General features: G+C 41.5%; 1 protein-coding gene across 7 annotated transcripts in view; it reads left to right on the top strand.

Annotated features, from left to right (window-relative positions):
- The window catches only part of WDFY4 (WDFY family member 4), a 144,831-nt gene extending 128,542 nt beyond the window's left edge, over positions 1-16,289 (top strand). For all 7 annotated transcript variants that reach the window (XM_055721206.1, XM_055721205.1, XM_055721204.1 and 4 more), the window contains 9 exons: positions 642-854; positions 1,391-1,538; positions 2,392-2,549; positions 4,193-4,351; positions 8,204-8,383; positions 11,485-11,667; positions 12,275-12,362; positions 14,609-14,720; positions 15,840-16,289. In XM_055721206.1, coding sequence (XP_055577181.1) covers positions 642-854; positions 1,391-1,538; positions 2,392-2,549; positions 4,193-4,351; positions 8,204-8,383; positions 11,485-11,667; positions 12,275-12,362; positions 14,609-14,720; positions 15,840-15,906 — 1,308 coding nt within the window. In that variant the 3' untranslated portion in view covers positions 15,907-16,289. The remainder of the gene's footprint in view (positions 1-641; positions 855-1,390; positions 1,539-2,391; positions 2,550-4,192; positions 4,352-8,203; positions 8,384-11,484; positions 11,668-12,274; positions 12,363-14,608; positions 14,721-15,839) is intronic.
- Positions 16,290-21,981: the final 5,692 nt, after the last annotated feature.

Raw genomic sequence — 21,981 nt, 5'->3', positions numbered from 1 at the left:
TTGCCATTTCACTGCAAGTTCTAAATTCTCTTTGCTAGTTCATGGCATGCAGTCTCTCCTGCTATATCCTTCAGACCCCACTTAGAAGCCCCTCTTCTAGTCATCTCCCTTTCCAATCTATATTGATATGTATTTTCTCAAATAAAGTCTTTGCTACTCAGTATGATTTATAAGGCATATTTCTACAAATAGAAATTCACCTGTGATTTGTCCATAGAGCAAAGTGGTGGCACCAAATGCTAAAAGCTGTTTTGCTCATTTAGACTGTCTTGTGTCAGTAACAGTATCGGTGAAGACATGATAGCACAGGCTTTAATGTGTGCTAGAAGCTGGAGGATGTGCCAAGACCTGTGGAGCACTTCCACTCTGTGGAACCTGCCTGTGGTGTCTCTAAGGATATTACTTCTGGTGTCTGTTAAGACAAGCATGCTGCACTTTGTCCTTCCTTTTCCTGTGGGGATCCACCTTTCATCTCTTTGGTCACATTTTGTGAGGATGTGCTGAGAATGGTGGTACTGGAGAAACTGAAAGTGTAAAGATTCTCTTGCACAGAATTTCAGTCTCCAGCAAGGATTGGAAAGTGGTAATGTATTTGTCATGGATACACTCTGCTGAATTAATTAATTTTATTTTGGTTTCAGGCACTGGAAAGTGACTATGTCAGTGCACACCTCCATCGCTGGATAGATCTGATTTTTGGCTACAAGCAACATGGCTCAGCTGCGGTGGAGGCAGTTAACACCTATCACCCTTACTTCTATGGAGACAAGATGGACCTCAACAATGTTAAAGATCCTTTGATTAAGAACACTGTCCTGGGTTTTGTCAGCAACTTCGGACAGATACCAAAGCAGGTACCACTTTACCATGCGAGTAAAGAGCATAATTTGTTTTGATCTTGATTTCAACTGGAAAGCAAGAATAGAAATTTAAATCAGAGACATTTTCTGATTTAAATATGTTGAAAGATGGGCTATAGAATTCCTCAGATTATGTACTACATCAGTATGCACCCACACATGTATGTGATTCCACCTTCTAATCATGCTGTTCCTGTTGTATGCCATACAGCTGTGGCATCAAATCTGGGTACTGCTGCTTCAGTACAGTCACATGAGTAACCACTAGTCTAGGAATGGGTACAGTCAAATAAAAGCAGCTCAAAGTCTCACCTATACTTTTCCCTCTTCTGAATTACTGGGATTAGCTTCCTATCTCTGTGAGGAAAGGATGTAGTCTGATGAAAATGTAACAATGGTAAGATGATACCACAATGAAGAGGTTTGTGTATGATAGTCCTAGAGTCTATGATTAAGGATTTAAACAGATGTCTCTCCTGTATGATCTGGCAAATAGATATTAGTTTTCTAATGCCATTCTTTTGTCCTAGCTCTTCACGAAACCACATCCATCGAGGAATGCCCAAGGCAAAAGCTCATCAGGAAGAGAGACTGTGCTGTCCCTTCACTCAAGTGGAATTCTTCCTCCTTTTATGAGCAGCCTGCAAAATCTGAAACTCTCACCAGTTACAATAAAAGGTGCTGCAGGGACTGTGCTCCATTTCCTGAGCTAATAAGTACAGAATTCTTGGATGGGGTGAATCTGAATTTTCAAGAGCAGAAAAATATTCATGCAGCTTTGTATGAGTTGGTGCAATCAAGATCCCTTCTGCCAATTATTATTTGTATATATGTTTATTGTGAGTGGGCATTGAAAACACTCAAATACTCAGGAGAAATCTTGAAACTTCTGTTGTAGAGTTAAGAAGATACATTTTTTTTTATAAGAAACCTAAATCTTTTCTCTCTTATACATTCTGAATATGTTAAATTGAAACACAAATCTCACTGTTTTCCATTTGCATTCTCACTTTTTATATTCAACAGCAAAGTAAATTATGTCGGTCTTTCCCCACTTCTCAGTCTTCACATCTTTTCTTTTTTATCATCTTTTTCTTAGTCTGTATTTTCCTTACCCTGGAAAATTTCACTGTGTCTACTTCACGCCACGATGGTGTTCTTTGCACATCTTGGTAGGGACAGTGGGCTCCCATAGCTGTGCTACAGAGGCTGTTGGTGGCATGCCCAGCATCCTCTGTAGTGCATGGCATAAGGCAGTCTGCACTGGCAGCTTAATGACACTGCTGTTAAACCCTCTCCTTCAGAGCACATCACTCCCTCTCATGGAATTATGTGGTCCATTGGAGAGGAGTGTTTCCACTATTCTGTCTGGAATCTCTAGTTGTAGAGCAGATTTCTGTCTATGGGCCTGGCCTCAACACTGAGCCCAAATGTGGGATTTGCCAGCCTCACCACACAAGCCGTGCAAGGATGAAAGTTAACATAAGTGCTCTAAAAACCTCAGAATTAAATATGTTCTTTGTCTTATCAGACTATCCCAAGAGAGCTATTGGACACATTGTTCATACTGAGAAAGGCATTCTGGCTGTCGAAAAAAATAAAGTTTTAATTCCTCCTCTTTGGAACAAAACATTCTGCTGGGGATTTGAGGACTTCACCTGCTGCTTTGGCAACTATGGGTCCGAGAAGGTAAATAAGGAAAAGTCTAAGTGTTTCAGAAATGAATGATATGTTGTGGGTTTTGGCTGGTTTGGACACCCATTTCAGAGCCTGTTGTGGAGTTGATTTCAGAGGATGCTGTACAGTCAACCTTTTTGAGGAATCTCAAGTCGTATATCCCAACAGAGTGCAAAGTCATTGTAGACTGCTCAAAAATGTGTAATTTCTGATCTCAATTATCTCAGGTTTTCCTTCCAGTAACTGTGTTCTCCATCAAAATGAAGGAGAAACACCATTTCATGGGTTGTAAGGACAACACAAGGTCTCCTGGCTACTAATCAGAAATTTCATTGTGCAGAACTTTCTGTTGGAATTAAAACAGGACCATCTGTCAATTTTTCTCTGTCTCCCCAGTGTAGCCCAGTGCATTCATTCAAAATAATAATATCTTCTGTGCTAGAAAGTTAATACTCTTACTTCTTTGCTGTTAAAAAGCAACAGTCTGTGTCACCACACTGCTTGTTAGGGCACTTGACAGATCCAGTTTCTCTAGCACAATCACACTGATTTTTGGATGTGTTTGGGTCAATGTTATGACACACAAAGAGATCTGAGTTAGCTTGGGTACCAGAATAGCAGAATATGTCATTCAGGAATTTGTGCAAGCCACATCATTATGTTTTTACAGACATACAGTCAATGGAAGTGAAAAAGCCATGAGGTATACTTTACTTCCTGCTCCCTGTATAAAATTATTGAGAGTTTTCTCCATTGAATTAAATTAAAATCTGTTTAACAGTTCAGAATGCTGTTGTGTCTTCAAAAGTCAGGATGTCACTGATCCTAGTGACACTGAGCATAATGAGTGTGATTAGACAGTCACTGTGAGGGATAGTTGGGAATCCAACTTAAGTTCTCTCTGGCTCAACAGTGCCTCTGGACATGAGCTTGGAAGAAATTGTCCTCGTAAGCAGGTAAAGGTTTGTCTGTCTGTGGTATGTGTTTTGTAGATGTGTCATCCAGCTGCACCAGAATCATTAGCAACATAGTGGTGTCCCTGTTGTGTGGGAGAGAGCTAATGCAGAACGTGAGCAGAGGGATGTTTGTGCTGTAGTTGTAGCAATGTGTAATAGACCTGACCTTGGTTTAGGCTGATGTGGGTGCTGCTAACAGAGCCGTTGACACAGACTGACACAAAGTGGAATTTACTGCACAGAATGGAATTGGCTTTTCAATCCAAGAGGAGGATTGCAAAGCCTGGCACTAACATTGTTAGCAGTGGCCATCACAGCCTGAGCTTTCTTTTTAATCTATGTTGAATGTTTGCATTCTGTCACTATATAGTGGCAGAATAAGCTTATCTGAAGTTATGTAGGAAGCCTGTGGCACAAGAGGGATTGGGACTCAGGTCTCCTAAGACGTAAGGCACTGATATTTGTCCAGCGTTCCTGTTTGGGCCCTGGAGGAACGGCACAGCTGCATGTAGCCACAGCCTGTGTGTGTGCATACTATGCAGCTGTGCTTTGAGCATAGAGACTGGTTAAGATGAGCTTTTCTTTCCTGGATGTGAAGAAATGGAAGTTCAGTTCTGAAAACTGCATCTGCCATTTGGTGCTAATAAATGCATGGTATCACCATATGAGCATTTGACTTAAAGCTGCTTTCTTGTACAGAACGTGTCTACATTTGAGTGCATGGCAGACTGGGGAAAGTGCCTCTGCGCTGTGTGTCCTTCAGCAACTACCATAATCACATCTGGAACAAGCTCAGTCGTGTGTGTCTGGGAACTTTCGCTGGTCAAGGACAAAGTGAAATGTTTGAACTTGAGACAGGTCAGTACTGTGGCTCTTTTGCTATAGAAGCTTAACGAAAACCAGAAGATTAGTTTCTCTCAGATGACTGGCAGAGGAAACACCTTTGGGTGAATCAAGAAGGCAGAGAAAACCCAGTAATCAGCATGTTATCAACCTGATATCAGGTCTGAATCTGATAATATGCCTGATATTTATACACAGCTTATAGTTATGAACTCTGCTTGGGTTTATTTGATTTTTTTTTCTCTTTGGTACCATTTCCAAAGTTTATCATGATGAAAGAAACAGTCAAGATAAGGCATATGCTCTTCTCACTCAAAGTGCAGCCAGCCTTTGGTTTATTTTCAGATACCAGTATCACCTGGAGATGCTTACAGTTCTTTTGGGCTGCTATAGCAATGGACAGGATCTCAAAACCACCCTGCAAACTTAGCAAATGGAAATGAAGGTTCAGCTAGGCAAAGTTCTTGATTCTTTTCTTTCAACCTGAATTCAGAACACAAAAGGTTTATCTGACACTCCATGAGGTAGAAATACATCCAATAAGAATGATATAGTTTGTGTCCTCATTTTCCCAAGTCCTTTAGTGGCTGTTGATCTGGAGCTTGTGTATAGTCATCAAACAGCTGTATAAATGCTATTTCATTTACAAAAGTGAATACTCATGCAGGATTTGTGTGGTTCAGCAGTGATGAGTTCTCAACTTTACAAGTAAAGCTGGAGTACACCTCTGTCATATCAGAAAGGCAGCATAGGACCCTTTTTCCCTAAGAAATTGAGGCAGAAAACACTGCTACTTTTAGGCAAACTAATAAAGGATTCACTGATCAGCAAGATCTCCAAGTGTTAGAAGCTTGTGTTCATTTGCTCTGGAGGGGTATTAGATGATATTTCAGTGCTTTCCTTACCCTGAGCCAAAACATATTTTATTTGTCATTAAATGATGTGAAAACTTCAGTGTCTGTTGGGATTCCAGAGAAGTATTTAGATCTTAATTTATCTGAAATCCTTGTGTGTGGAAATTAGGGGGAAACTGAGTTTAGAGCAGTCTCTTTTTTGAGGTTTATATTGTTTCCTGCTTGAGAAGAAGCCAGAAATATGAGATAAAATCTTCAGTGATGACCTTTTAATCCATCTGGTTATTATTTCAAAGCAGGACATGGACATGGAAGTGGAAGAAATAGCAGCAGAGGAAAGAATAAGCAGTAAACTTCATAAACATCAAAATTATTCCAGTCAGGGGGTCAGTTTGAGTTTCAGGCAACTGTTTGACAAGGCTGTCTTTTATCTCCAATATAACGCCTTTCTCTTTAACAATCTAAAATCAGCTTTGCTGATGTGTTCCACTATGAATAATCTGGTATTACGCAAAGTCTACAAAGTGGTGTGAGATCATGCATTGACAAATTCTGTGTCTTTTTCCTTTTCTTTGCTAGCAGAGGCGCTTTTTTTCTCTCTCTTTTTTTTTTTTTTTTTTTTAAACAACTGTCTGGCATAGATGTAAATTTGAACTATGGTTCCAAATGTCTTCCAGTGAATTACTTGCTGGTTTCATGTAATTCACTGTTTCATGGTGACTGCTTTTTCTGCTGAACAAAAAAAAAATGTGAGTGAGCTTTGCTTAAGTAAAGCTGATGTGCTATAAAGTGGATGCTATTCACTTACCAGCTGTCTCATGGGACTGACACATTCTGGTTTGGAATGTAGTAAAGTACAGAAACTATATTTCAGCAGAAAAAGTCACTTTTCCCTCTCTAGCAGGGTCTGCTTCCACAGTTTTGTGGAACGCTAAAGATTGAGCATAATAGCCTCAGTATTGATCCATGCATTTACCAGTTCCCTCAGTGTTCATGAGCAAAGCAATCCATGCAATCCAGCCCCCAGAAAATCTGGGCCATATGAGACAATAGACTGGGAGAAGCATCTAGGCAAAGTATACTGTCTGCCACACAGACCTCTTAGGGAGGTGTTGAGCATAGCTGCAACATGTCTGTGTCCCCGTCAGCCAGTTAAGTTGGATGGTAGAACTTGGTTTATGTTTTCATGGACTAAACATTCCTGCGGTGAAGCTGGTCATCTTTTTTAATATTTGTGAATTTACTCTGGAGATATGCTTCATAGTTGTTTCTGCAAATAGGCTGCAGGGTACTTCCCATTAAGGGAAACCTGTCAGTCATGAGAAGATGGTAGAGAACTAAAAGCATGCAACCATCTTTGCATGAATATGCATTGAGACACTGGTGGATTGAAGATGAGATTATAGCTGTGCTCAGGTCTAGCCCTCTCTTCCACACTCAGCTTGTGTTTAAAGCACTTCACCACCAGGTAGGATCTTTCTGGGTTAAAAAAAGGGGTTTATTAAAACTTATGCAGGAGCTTAGGTTGGCTTGACTTGCCAGTTTGGATGCTGTCACAGTGGGTACATTTTCTTTCATGATTTGGAGGAAAGAAAGGAAATTTGGAGCCCTTGAACCTGCCATGTCCCAACCCTTTTTGCAGAGATCTTGTGCAGTTCTCAAGTGCAGGCACTGGGTTATGCCCAGTGCTTTGTAAAAGAGACTATTCTACAGCCTGTCCAAAGCTACTGTTGAGCCTCCTTTTCTACGCTCTGTAGAGAGTGTTTGTGACCTCTGAAAACCACTCTTGGATACCCCATTTTGTACCAGTATTTTTAGTCAACAAGTTCTTGTGAATGAAACAAAGTCACAAGCTGAAATTCATCCCTCACAGTTGCAGGTCACCTTCAGTAGTACAGAGCCTGCTGCAGCTCAGTGTCTTCACCAGTGGATTTAATGTTTCAGTGCTGTTGTCCTAGTAACCTTGGCAAGTGGCAGCACATGTGAGCCAGCAAGAGTTCAGTCTGGCAGTCACACGCTGGAAAAGAGTATGAGATGTGTTTGCAAAAATCAGCTGGGACATGTGGTTCTGCTCCATGCTGAACTGAGATAGACACTGAAGATGTGCTAATTATGTCCTGTAGAGAAAGTTAACAGGGAATATGCATTTACTGTTAAAACTGGTAAGTCTGACTTTTCACAGTAAAGCAGCTAAAAACTGAGCCCTTAAAGGCTTTTTAGGAAAGCTGTGAAGGACTTGTGCTCTGTTGCACTACAGGCTTTACTGTCATTGGTGGTTATACAGCAGAAATGTATACTGCTGTCACTTGAGAATGCTGCATTAAACAATTATCATCAGTATATTTCAATCCACGACTTCTATCTGAGCTATTAAGTTGCCTAAAGTGTTGTCTTTTTTTATGAAACAGTTTAAATAAAGCTGAATTAAACTGAGCACTCCTTATATCTCTGGAACCTATGAAAAATAACAAAAAAAGAATGAAAGAGAAAGGAATTTCTGTATGGCTTTAAAGCAAAAATTCTCCCCAAATGCTGTTTTTCTTAACTAAAGAAAAAAAAAAAATTAGTACTTGTTCAAAAAACAGAAAGATAAGATTGAGAATGTCACTGAAATACATCCTGATGAGTTTTATTTCACAATTTTTTTAAAATATTGAGAAACTGTCATTTCCAAGCATAAATTTTACTTAAAACTGCATGGACTGAAGTGAAAAATGTGCTTTTGAGCACAAAGCCGAGTTGTAGAGTCTGAAATGTATGCCGAGGGCCCTGAGTTACTGTGCAACTTGGGGCAAGTCATATAATCTCTTGGAGCCTCAACTTTCTTCAATCATGAGTTGAGAACAAGGGTGCTTCTATAAGATGCTTTAGTATTACCCCCTCACACCCTTTTCAGTTCTCCAAAGAATGACTAGGTTGCTGTTCTTACTAAGCAAACTGACAGTAGGACTGTGGTTCCCTAGTAAATCAGCCAGCCTCTGCTGTGGTTTATTTGTTGCTTTTTCCCCACCAGGCTTTGTATGGGCACACTCAGGCAGTGACCTGCCTTGCTGCATCTGTGACCTACAGCATCTTCGTGAGTGGATCCGATGACAGAACCTGCATCATCTGGGACCTGAACCAGCTGACGTACATAAACCAGCTTCCTGCCCACAGGGCAAGCCTCTGTTCTGTTGCCATCAACAATTCAACAGTAAGATCTTCATTTATCATCTTTCTTCTGATGCATCCATGAACATTTCATGATAATTTAATGGGTGCTTTTCCCAACATAAAAACATCCTGAGAGTCTGATACATTGATTTTTTTCTTTCTACAGAGATTGCTAATAGTGTTCTTAATGATGAGAGGCGAGCACTAAAAGCAACATCTTAGACTGAGTAGCTAAGTAGAAACATCTTTGGATGGGTAGATAGCAAGATTAAACAACTTTTAGTTTACAGAGCATGAAGTATTACCCTAGTAGATCCTGGATTTGGCTCACCCTTAACCTTATTGCCTCCATTATTTCATTAATTTCTCCTGACATTCAAGCAGCAGAGCCATGTCAGTTGAGACATTAGACCTCAGTCTGCTGCCTCAGCTGACAACTGCCTTACACCTTTGTGGTGACAACACTGGCTTTTTGCTTTCCCTTCTACTCTCAGGTCTGGGGGAGCTTTTGATGGCAGTGGTCTGTGTCTGTGCCTGGGCAGAATTGCATGCATGTTGATAGGAAAATATTCTGTATTGAATTTTACTTTAAGCACTCTGGATGAGATTTTTTCCAACCTTCTACCTCCCAAAAGTGTTGCTTGCATATGTGTATTTTTTGTCTCTGCTAACATACTAGAGCAGGACTCCAGCTGCTCAGACAATTTGAGGTTGGATCCACTACTGGAGCTTGTACCAAGACAGCCAAATCTGAGTACACAGCAGTAAGAAACCAGGCAGATATTCTCTACTTAGTCTCCATCAAAGCAGGCATCTCATATCAGAACTTTATTAACCATACGATCCGAAGGTTAGCAATTGGGAATGGGAATTAAGTAGCCTGTTCAGTGCCAGCTCAGCTCCCAGTGCCAGGGGTCCTTGTTAGTGTAAAATAGCCAGTGGCTTCAGCAGGCCAGTTCAGTATACCATGGTGGTCCCTTATGAAGCCAGCTGAAGCAGTACGAAGCATTCAGAAATGAGTGGGTGGGCTGGCACAAAGCATGGGCTTGAGAGCCCAGAAAGATGGAGTCCTCTTCTTTCTATGTACCCACCCACCATTGACAGAGACTTTTTAGTTGGTAGCTCCTCTTCTAAAGCTGTCCAAAAATGAAATGGTCTGTGCCAGGAACAGTCTGGTGATTGATCCAAGCACAGTCCTCCAAGCTGTTGAGGTGCAAATGGTTAAACTGTTTGGACAATAGTCTGAAGAAAGATTTATTTAAAAGGGGAAAAACCTTAGGAAACTATGACTGAAGCTTCAAAAAAAGAAAGATGAAGGGGTCCCTATGTTGTGGATGAAAAAATCTTTTTTGATGTTAGCAGAACAGGATGCTTAATTCTGAAATGTGTTTGGGTATTAGTTTTTTGTTTTGTGGGTTGGTTTTTATATATATATATATATTTATGTATTGTAACACGAAGATAGAAACAAAATGTTTCCACTGTGCTAAGTTAAATATTTTGATTGACACAAAATTGTATGTTTAGTAACAAGGGTTTTTTTCCTGGAAAATTCAGAGCAATTTGAAGCAAACGTTTGAAGGAAACAAACTGGTGAACCACATACTTTTCTGTGAAATAAGAACTCTATACGGCTCTTTGTTATGTGATTGTTGGGTTTTGTATTTGCTTGAGTATCTAGAACAGGGGTCCTCAAACTACGGCCTGCGGGCTGGATACGGCCCCCAGGGTCCTCAATCCGGCCTCCGGTATTTACAGAACCCCCCCGCCCCCCCCCTCCCTTGCCGGGGTTGGGGGGGGAAACCAAGCAGCCGCAGATGGCTGCCTGCCACTTCATCCGCGCGCCGGCCCCCTGTTTAAAAAGTTTGAGGACCCCTGATCTAGAAGCTCTATTTATAGATTCAAACCTTATGATGTTTTTATCATGTAGACACAAAATAAAATGTTGTCCCAAAAAGTTTATATGCTATGGAGGACTGTAAAAGCTTCCTGTTACTAACAGTTTCAGTTAGTTTTAAATCCCTGGTCTAGACCAGAAAAACACTGTAGATCATTACCAAATGCCTGGACATTATGTACTCTCATGCAGATAAGGTAGCTGAAATTTAATCTCTTTAATTATTGGCAACTCTGTTTTGAATGCACTATCCTTGTTTTATCTTCAGAATTCTGCCCTGCAGTGTGAAGGGCCCTGGACCCAGATCAGGCAGGGGGGAGGTACATGTTAGTTGATTTAAACCAGATGCATGCCGCTAATTTAAGGGCACACTGGCCTTTGCCAGAATCAGATGACTTTGCTGATTATGTTCTATTTAGCTGGTTCTTAGTATGCATCAAAGCTGGAAAGGTCAGGTGGTCAATTAGTAACTTGATCAAAATGCACTCTTAATAAGATCCTTCAAAACTGCAGCATTGGTTCTTAGTTCTGCTGCTTCTTGCTCCTAAGGGATTACCTGTGTATTTGCTCCTTACATGCGGTGTGTGGCAAAAGTATGCACCTGCGTGGAAGGGAGATGAGAGATGCAGTTGCAAAGGATGTTTTGTGCATCAGAAGTGCAGGCCACCGAGTGCTGAGCTGGTCATTGGTCAAATGCAAGTCTACAAATGCGATGACATTAAGCTCCCTGTGAGGGGCAGAGGAGGATTGTGAAATCACTGAAGGCTTCACAGCTAAGCAGGTGAACGTGTCCTTGTTTAAAAGAATGCTTATTTGTAAAACTGCAGAGTGCTAGTCCTGGCCCGGAAACTGTGCTAGCCATTACCTCTGCACAGCCCCTGCCTCTGACAGTAGCTAGGTCAGTCTGTCAGTCTGCTTTTCAACTAAAAGCCTGGATTTTCTGGAAAATAGAAAGGGAACATTTAAATAAATGTTTTCATTTTAAGATGTAAATAAACTTTGTTTCTGTATTATCTTGCTAAATCTGAGATAGTTGTCTTGGGTTTCTATGATGTAAAAATGTCAGAACTTTTAATGAGGAAAAAAATATCATTTTTCCTTTGTCTGATTTACATCATCTGCCCAGAGGCAAAACAAAAGTCAGAATTTAAGTCAGAGCAACTCTGTAATTTATAACCAGCACTTAAAAGTTGTGAGGAGGATAAATGTAGGATTTTGAAACATTGCCTCTTGCTTTGTTCCAGGGTGATATTATCACTTGTGCTGGATCTTACCTATATCTGTGGACCATCAATGGTCAGCTTCTTGCAAGTGTTAACACCACCTGCAGCCCCAAGTGCCATATTGTTTGCTGCTGCTTTGCTGAAGTGATGGACTGGGATACACACAGCATCATCATCACAGGAAGCACAGATGGAGTGGTGAGGGTAGGTGGATGGAAGAAAAGAAAAGGAATCCTGATTCATTGTAGATCAGACAAATTTTGCATCCTAAATGGACAGATGGAGCTACTAAAAGCCCATACCACTTTCTTAACAGGGCAGCACAGGGAAGATGATGAATATCACAGTACAATGCTTGCTTTCTATCAACTTTTATCCTGCTGAATGGAGGAGTCTTTGCCATTCAGGAGAAGTTTTGAAAATGTGTTTTTCATTCTGGTGTGGTTTTGAAAGCAAAAATCATATTGCCCATTGGATATATGTTTAAGTCTGGTTTCGGAGATTTGGTTTATTAAATCATACTTTCTCAGGAGCAGGAATTCACTGCTGGTTCCACCTCCAGTTTGGTGGGAGAGCTTCCTGGGTTACTGGGATCCTCATTAGCATGTCAGCCTCACAACCCCACTAGCTTACTCCACACAATTCTCCAGCATGACATCCTGCAGCACAGTGGCGGAGATGACTGTGAAATCCTGTTCTGATGTTAGAAGTCCAATTTCCACCCCTTGCTGGGAAGCAGACAGCCACATCTCTCTCTTGTTGCATTGTTATAATCCATGCTTTTTACATTTTTACCTCCTTGCCGGCACAGCTGTGGAAGATCAAATACACCAATACTCCAGAGCAAGCTACTGAACTGAGACTGCAGAGAGACACAGTGGCAGAGCCAGGCAACACAGGTATGACCACAGGGTGGGCTGTGCACTGCAGTGTGACTGTGTCCTGCAGACCTTGTTTGGTTGTGAGGAAGAAGAGGGTGTGTGAGTGCAGTGGTGTGAAGGGGAGATGGTGCAGGTAACTGGTGCAGCGTTTCTGCAGAAGTAACCAGCAGCAGTGGGTAGCCACTGCCCTACCTTAGAGACTGGGAGTGCCCCTGAGCCACTGGTCTCATGGGCACATCCTGCCTGAATGAAGCTACATGCTTCTTCATAGGCTCTGTTGTGGGTTCTGTCAAGCTTGATAGATCACCTTTCTGCATAAACCTATGAAACTAATGAACTATCCTGGTTCCAGAAAGCCCATTCCCTTGGCACCTTTGCTGATGGCTTGTACTAAAGTATCCTAGCATAACGTCAGACTGGGCACTGCCAGATCCTACCCTGGGATGGAACAGGGAATTTTGTTGTCTTTGCCACCTTAAATGGGGTCAGAGGCCCTTCAAACTTGTGGGAGGCCAGCAGCAGGCCCTAGTGCTTGGAGCTGTTTATTCAAAAGTGTGCCAAGCCAAAGCTGATACCCTGGATTTCGCACAGAGTTGAGGATAATAACATGATGGGGGTACGGTGCTGACTGGTATTAAAAACAACTCAGGCTTACTTCTCTGTTCTAACAAATACGGGAGCTGAAACCTGCCAGGGAGCTTTAAAGGCACATCCTAAATAGCACAGCTCTCTTCTCTTCCCAGCACATTTTATAAGGGAAAGAAATTGTGGTGTTAGTATGTATAATTTACACCACTTATTTCCTGTGATCCTCATTACAGGCATTCTCTATTACTTCAATTTTAGGCACACGATTTGCATAGATATAAAGCTATAGATGTAACATCTGCATAAAAATATATTCTAGAGTAATTGGGCATTACCACTGAGATGTTCAGAAGTGCTGTTCATGGAACTTGACATCTACACTACTTAGAATGCTATATGAAAATATTTATATGTACAGAGGCATATTGGAAACGCCAGACCAGATGCCCATCCTACCTTTTGTCATGTCTCGGAGTAGCTAGAACCAGATGATTCTGAGGAAGGTGCAAGAACACCAGAGATGCCAGATGTGAGACAGGCTGGCTGTGGTAGCTATGTATTTGGTTTCATTGTGGCCTTTAATCAGAGATTGCTGTAAATCAAACCAAAAGACTCAACATTCCTTCAAAAACCTGTGTAGTATTCTGTAGTCATTTTGCAGATTCTTTTTACATATAGAAACATCCAATATGTTTTAAGAATTTCCTAAGTTCTTGTCCATAACTTCCTGTGGCAGATGCCTTCATCTACATATATACTCAAGTACAATTGCATAGGCATGTCTTTGAGCAAACAGAGTTTTTAACTATTTTTAGAATTTATTTCTTAAACTGGTTTCTAAGCAGAGACTTAAAATCTGCCCATGGGAGCACAGCAGAATGCTCCTGTTTCTGCCTTTTTCAGAGAGGGTCATGTAAGACATGCACTGACCCAGGCACCTGGTGATGTGTAGACACACACACCTGTTTGCACATGACTGTAAGGATGCAAGTTTTCAAATGCATACAGCACCAGTGTTCTTTAATAAAGAGCTAAGAGGTGTAATCAAAGCAGTGACACACTCCCTTAAACGATTCAGATGACTTCAGAATTATTTTAAATGGCCAAATATTCCCACATCTCATTATATGCATTAAAGAAAATAAAATTAATACAAACCACAGTCATTAAAAAGACCAAAGTAACTATGATTGAGTTATGTTGTTAGGTGTGTGTGTATGTATGTGTGTGTGTGTATGTGAAATGTTCTCAGCATTTAATTATTGGTTCTGTTATGAGCAGATTTAGATAAGTTGATAATACCAGAGCTTTATGTAATTTCTTTTTTACTAGGCAATTATGGGCTGTATTATATCCTGGCAGCAAGGTATTGTGGGACATCTTATTAAGCATAGAGCCAGTGAAAACTGATGAACAATTTTGCTGAACTAGGCATGCAATTTAGAAAGCAATAATACACAAATCCAATTTAGCACACAATTGATACAGCCGCACGTCAGCACATGTAACTATCATAGCCACAAATTAAATTGGGATGGGCCTATTTTGCAACAGCACAGGCAGAGATTAAATATATTTGTTCTCAACTTAACAACTTGCTGACTGTAAATAATAACAATCCCATCCATGCTGCCCCCAGACACTTTCTAAATATTTATTTTTAAACCACACAACAGGTAACAAGTGTGGAAAACATCTTGTTCTCTGTCGGGAACTGAATCCCAGCCTTGCCTTGACTGGAAAACCAAGTAAGACCAGCCCAGCAGTGACAGCACTGGCTGTATCCAGGTATTGTCCTTCCCTTGGCTTAGCAGCCGGTGCCCAGCAGAAGGCATCACACCAGCCTCGGGCCACCACTGCTCTGCCCTAAATCTGCAGAGCTTTTCATTTTATTCTGGAGTTGGTATTAGTGCTGGGGTTTGGGGTTCTGGGTTTTGTTGTTGTTGAGTTTTTTTGTTGCCATTTGGTAGTTTTTTTTGTTTTTTCTTTTTTGTATCTCAGTCAAACCACTCTTAACCAAATGCAGTCACTCTGGGAGCTGGCCTGGTAACTGTATTGATTGAAGGATGTCAGGAAAGTCAATGGTTGGATAGGAGGCAACTCAGGAGAAACAGTAGGGTTTGGCCAGTATAGTTGTAGAGATCAGTAGTTGTTACACTGCTTCTGCACCATAGAAAAAACAGTATCCTAGCAGTTTCTGGAGATACTATCTCCTTAAAATGTAAACAGGAAGTTTTTGGCCAAAGGACAGCTCAGTTGTTAAACTCCACTCAGTTTGCACAGCCAGCAGTGTTTTAGTTTACTCAGTCCCCCTCCTGCAGTTTTATCTAGCTGTAATATTTGTTGTTATCTCCTACTCCAGGAAGTTATGACATACTGTAAAGCAGTTGCTGTCTTTCTCTCCAAAAGTGTTGGCATTTTGATAGATGCTAAAATGATTTCTATATTCTGCATGCTCAGCTTTAGAGCGCTTAGTGAGTGTGATGTTTATATGTGTTGAAAATTGGAAAGTTTGAGGTGGGACAGTTAGTTTCATTAGTGTTGGTGGCATTGCATGCAGCAGAGTTTTCAGTGGCTGAAGCCATAATTTATGTGCTAACAAGTCCAAACTTGCACAAGCAGATTATTTAACATTCACAGAGTCTCAGAGAATGGTAAGAGTTTCTGATCTGGCTAGATTATCCACAACTAATGCACTAAACTCCAGGAAAGTTTGCGTCCAATTCTAGATTCAGTCTTTGAGGTACAAATCTTTGTCTATTCTATATCATTGTTCTTCAAATTTAACCTTAAAGATAATCTGCTCCCCTGAATGTTGCATCCTCCTAATTGCTACACAAACAGGAGAAAGTCTTGATCCTATTTCTGTCTTATTCTTAAACATATTTTTTTTCTTTCTTTCTCAAGAAATTCCTCCAAACTCCTAGTTGGTGATGACTGGGGAAGAGTCTACTGCTGGTCTGTGGATGGATAGGAAGAAATAGGCGAGAACTCTTATTTTTTCAGCCTTTTGGATGGAGAGAAAATTACCTTTCAAAACATGACAGAACCAGAAAAACTGGAAGCCTATGGCTGGGGACTGAATCTCAAAGGAGTTGTTGGACTGACCCTGCAGTCAAGTCTGATTGAAATTAGAAAATGGACTCCCAACTAGTGAGAGAGACACTGACAGACATGCACGCAGACAATGAGATTCTACAGTATCTGTCCTGGGAAAAGTTTTGTATTTTAAATGTTATTTTAGATACTGAATTTGGCTTTATACATTGTATTTCACAAATAATAGCTAGCAAATTAAAGTGTTTTGATTATGCCAAAGATCAACGTAGCTGAATAAAATTAACATTCTAATTTTATTATCATGAAATCAGAAAATACTGAAGCTGCAGACAGATGGCAGGTGAGTTTGTCATAGTATCTTTGTTCTTATTAACACACAAGTATGTTAATACCTCTGCTTCTACTCTTCCTGCTTCCCTGAGTCTGCATGAAAATGTATGCATGCCTTCTGAGAAGCTATTTTGTTTGCAAAGTGAAGGTAGCAATCCCCAGGTTGATAGTGTTGCCCTTATCCAGCCCCATTGTGAACGTGTGTTATGGTGCAATCCTTAGTTTCCTAATGCCTGACTTGTTTGGGGTTTTGTGTTTGGTGGTTGTTGTTGGTTTTTTGTTTTTTTTTTTTATAGTGAGCAAGGTAGGAAAAATGCATGGAATGGGTAAGGATGAAGATCTGACACAACTGGCCAACATATTCTTTCATTCTCCTTCTTCACTGCCTTCTTTCTTACCTTTGTCCTGGTGTTCTCTGGAATATCAGTATATGCGACATACTGCAGGATTTACCTTCGCAATCACCCTGCATGGTAAAAGAGAGTATTTGTAGTATAAGAAGGCTGAGGCCATAGTGCAGTAAATGTAAATGCTATTTGTGTCCCTAGTGGAAATGGAAAAAGTGTGAAAAATCAAGCTCCTTACTATTTTATGAGAATTGGAAGGAGCTAAACTGGTAATTTTACTCCCGCTCTCCCCTGCCTGTCCTTGACCTGGTAAAGAAATTATCTTATCTTACCACAGAAGGGCTGAGTAACCACTTAACAAGAGTAGCTTCCTGAACACCACAGTCTAGGTCAGGGCAGAACCAGAAAGAACACAAAGAACATTATGGTCATGAAGGCCTTTGTGTTCATACCGCCAAACACACCCTTGAACAGACAGAGCCAGGAGAGTTCCCTGGCTCCCATTGCACTGGGACTGGTTAGCACTGCAGTAGTGAAGCCCTGTGTGTGCTGCACTGGGCGCCCAGAGGCTGAGGAATCGCTATATGCCACAACCTTGGTGCTAGAGACTTGCTAGCATCGTTAGGAAGAATCTGGAGAGGAAGACAGGTTTTTACCGATCTTCTAACTACACCATCAACTTTCTTCTTCCTGTAGGGCACTGCTTTGTTCAGGACTCTTCTTTTGAATTATTTTGCTGAATGAGCAACTTCCTATAGCAAACAGCTTCCTTCCTTGCAGAGTGCTGAGAAGTGTCCCTGTCCCAACCCACCCCACAGCTCTGTCTGACCTCCACAGTGAGTGAGGTAATAGCCTGTGGAAAATGTGGTAATTGGAGGTGATTAGAGCTCATGATGCAGACATATAAGGAAAGCTGTGTTATGTCTACACAGATGACCTGGCTGGTTATCCTTTTTAACCTCCAAGTGCGTGACTTGATGACTCAAATACTGTCCTTTCTGTGCTCAGTGAAACATGCACTGAAAGCAGGGCAAAATGCACCAATGTTTTTGCAATCAAAGTAGCCCTGTGGAGCAAAGGTAGACCGTGCCTGTCTTTCCTTTTCCTGAGGACTGGGGAAAGGTCAGTTGTCACAGAATTCAACAAAATTACGTACACTGCTTCTTTTCTCTTCCCTCTGCACATTACTTAAAAATAAGTTGCAATTTGGAAACATGGACAGCAAGACTTGGACTCCTGTCAACTGTGAATACAGCTTTACTGAACTGTGATATGTTATTAAGAGCCATGAAAGCAGCTCACTACCTGTGTTTTCATTTACCTAGTAAGCATCTTCATAACTTGATAATTGTGCCTCTTCCTTTAGCCTTTTCATGCAGCCTGTCTTTGCCAATAGCAGATAGTCCCTTTCCTAGACCTGGCACTGACACCTACTTTACAGCCTGGCTCCAATGCTGTAGACATCAACCTGATTCTGATATAAGAAGAGGCCAACTGTAGGCTAGCCATGCATGGATTTGACAGGCTCATCTCCTTGTGCCTCATGTTCTCTTACACCTTCAAGAGAAGGACAAGGTGCATTAGCTATTGGTTTGGATTACAGAGGAAAAATCGAGTGTGCAAGTCTGAATGGAAGTCAGCAGGTCAGGAATTAATGTCTTCCTGAGTCAAGCTTGTTCTAATGTTCAGGGAGTTGTAATTTGGGAGAATACAAAAGGCAAATGGATAGAAGTAGGTCGCAGTTTTTTCCTGGTGAAAATTCTGATTATGAGTGATTTGCTGTACAGCAGTGCTTGGTTGAGAAAGTTTCTACCTCTAGAGGATTTTCCCCCAGACTTGTAAGTCATGAAAAGAAATACATATTGTGAGTATCAAAAGCACCACTCCTTCCTTGTGGAGTTAAGGCACAAATTTAAGCATGTTGCTGTCATCATATTTCCTAGGTCTGGTACAGCTAGTGTGCGCAAAAGTGGTAGAGTGCTACCTGGTCATTTTTCTGCAGGCAAGTCCCTGTGACATGAACATTTTGCTATAAATTTGCAATATATGATTGAACAGTTAGCTGAAACTCATTCTCTTACATGCATATACTTCTATATTTGTGTTGGTCACCTGTGTACTTGGTAAATTATGAACGTCCATGAAATTCTGTAGGCTCTAGATGTGGAGGTGGCTTTCACTGGCACGTAGACAAGACTTGGTACTAGCTCAGGGACACTAGTGGTGCCTACTTGGTGAGTATACTGGTGTGATACTGAATCTCTAATGGTTGCATAGGATGTAGGGGTAGCAAATCTAGAATATGTTTGAAAAGCAAATGAACAATTCCACAGCAAATATACTTGCAGCATAGCTTCATTGTTACCGTAAATGGCTCAATGTGAACATCAACAGAGTGTTTACCTCAGAAGTAGCTTTGCAAGGGGTAGTAGCTCTGGGTGAGAATTACCCTTTAAAGAAATCCAATCCCATTAGGATAAGAAATGCAGAAATAAGGCACGGTCTTAACTCTGCCCTGTAGGGAAACCAAGAAGAGCAATGTGGAACAGCACAACCTTTATGTGACTTTAAAAATCAGTTTAATTGAGGGCCATAAACACTAAAATGCCTTAATTACACTTATTTGGTTATTGCACAGACCATCTTGCTTCCTTGTTCAGCAATAGAAGCCTTATAAATGTTAACAGTGAGCATTAAATACTGTCTGATTTCTGTGGCTTTCTGTTGTCTAATGAACACCAGTTAAGCAATATTTGCAGAACTGCCTGTGCACTGCAAGGCCTTTTTGCATCCTCATAAAAAAAGTGTTTGCTCAAACCTCTCTTGAGAAATCCATGCAAACCAATCTGTAATTCCCACAGGGAATTTTCCCCTCTGATTGTCACTGTGCGCTGTGGTTCCCAAGTCCTTTTCATACAGGGATCTCAAAGCTTGTTACAGGAGGGTATTGACAAGAAGATAATCTCATTCATGGTTGCCTATGGCTCTCACAAGGGAAGTTATTCGAGTGCCATACAAGTTAAAATAATTTTCAGGAATATGCTCCCTTTTGTATGAAAATGTGGTCTGCCATGCTTTTGTCTCATCTTTCAGGAGGGACATCCCAAGGAAGTTGTAAAAGAAGCCCAGAAAAGCTCTGGACCTGATCCCAGCTTTCTTGTCTCCTCCTGTTTGGTACTAAGAGCACCTCTGAACCAGGTAGCTGGAGTGATTGTTTGCCTATGAACACACACATCACTCAGGGAGCAGACTGGTTGTTGCGTTACTGGTGTCACTCTTCAGATGTGTGCATAGGAATTGCTGTCATTGAAGTCAGCCAGGCTAATAGGAGAGTTGTGAGAGGGAACAGGGCTGGTGGAGGAATGCCAGCCTTCCCTATGTTTTTTGCCTTGTGAACAGGTTGTCATCAGAGTTCTTCCAAAGTGTCAGAAGGCTCCTGGAAATTTGCTGCATGAAGCTTTAAAAGGAAACTCCCTTGTTCCTCTGCACTGAACTTCAATGTCTTATGGAAACCTGGTATCCAGAACCAGGCAGCCTTCAGCAATACATTGGGATCTTGGTGACCATGAGTAATATTTGCTGTAATAAGTACTGAGAAAATGTAGGCCTTGTGATGGGAACAGTTGTGCCTGTGTTCAGTGATCACTTGATGTGTTCCACACTCAAGTGTTGAAGCCCTATGCATGTGGAGGGTTGTCGGTGTGGGGCAGTCACCAACCGAGCAACAGCGAGTGTACTGGCTGGGTGGCTGGAGCTGAGGATGGCACATGCGTCCTTTGTGGTGGAAAGAACATTGTGAGCTCTTACTGATGGGGGAGAAGCTGTCTTTGTGTGGGTGACTGCAACAGCAGCATGGGAACTTGCCCTGTTTCAGGTCAGAAATTTTCTCCTTGTTCAGCTTGGACAGGAGGCTCTAAGGACTTTGCTTCTCCATTGTGCATCTGTTCCTTGACCAGGAGGAGCAACAAAGAGTCATGCTCCCACAGCTGCTCCAGTTCTGGTGGGATGGCCACCTTCCATGGGGGGACCACAGGTATTAAGCCACTGGAATGAACAGTGACAGGCTCTTTGGCCACTCCTGTGCTATGTCCAGTCTTCACAGTCTCCTGGCTGTGGCAGTCTCCAGTGGAGAGGTGCTAATAAGTTAAATCTCCTCTGCCAATGTCTATGTCTTTATATCTCCTTATTTTACTGACACCACTGGTGTAACCAAAATAAAATGCAGTCAAGATGTAGTCATTTAGGTTCCCTTCTTTTTCACAGTTCCAGAGCACCAGATCTGGTAAGCAAGTAAAAAATGTATCTTTATTGTGACAGTGAGACCATGCATGTTGTAATCAAGGGATTCCAGCAGTGTTATTGAAATAACCAGAGTTGCTGCCAGACCATGAGGTAAATTGGTTGGGAAGGTGAAATCCTGATTTGCTTTAAAGCCTTTGCCTGCCTGGAAGGCTGGCTTCTGCCTGTAACCTGACATTTGTTGACCTTGGTTGTGTAAGGACTCAGTTGCCACCTTGCTGGGTGCAGCAGTCTGTGGTGGTCATGGTGGGCACCAGTTTGAAGCTCTGGGCAGCTCTTGGCTCTTCAGAGCCAGATTATGAGCTGAAGATATACTCCATGTTTGGGCCGTATATTCCAGGCCCTTCCCTGTGGCAGTGCTGGGGCTGTGATAAGTGGGAGGAGGCCCACTAGAAATCTACTCAAGCAGGTCTAATTGTACCAAATAGAACAGCTCAGTAGAGTGGAAAATAGTTCTTATATATCTACTCGAAGAAGATAATGACCTTTTAAATAACAGAAGCAATTTTATTTCAATACCCCAATTACTCTGAACTCTCAAATGTCAAAGTGCCGAGCACTTTCAAAATAACTTAATTTAGACATTTATAGCACTTAGACAGTGCTAGCTTCTTATCTAACCTAATTATGGGTTGTACAGGAAATTGCAAAGCATCCCAATTAATGTTATTTTTTATAGTGATACATAGGAGTAACCTTTGCCATTTGCCGTCATCATGTGCACAGTGATTTACTAATTTTGGCTTTTGAGTTAGTTCTCTGGCAGGGTAGAACTTTTCTATCCTCTGGTTGCTCTTTGAGAGGAAGTAGAAGTGAGCATAGCTGTGTTTACCTGGGGGATTTGAAGGGCACATGTTCCCGTGAGAGCAGAGTGCCATTGCAAGGCAGGACTGTTTAAGTCGTAGAGGTGCCCTATAGAATAGTACTGGCTGGCTGTCAATCTTCTTGATCCTCTCTGATCTGAGTACTGAGGCCAGTATTCTCCACCTACTTGTCTCCCACAGGACTAGTGC

Source organism: Falco cherrug, chromosome 9, assembly GCF_023634085.1.
Source record: "Falco cherrug isolate bFalChe1 chromosome 9, bFalChe1.pri, whole genome shotgun sequence".
In the NCBI taxonomy this organism is placed as follows: Eukaryota; Metazoa; Chordata; class Aves; order Falconiformes; family Falconidae; genus Falco; species Falco cherrug.
The sequence above is the reverse complement of the archived record's forward strand: the minus strand, read 5'-3'. Positions and strand labels throughout refer to the sequence as shown.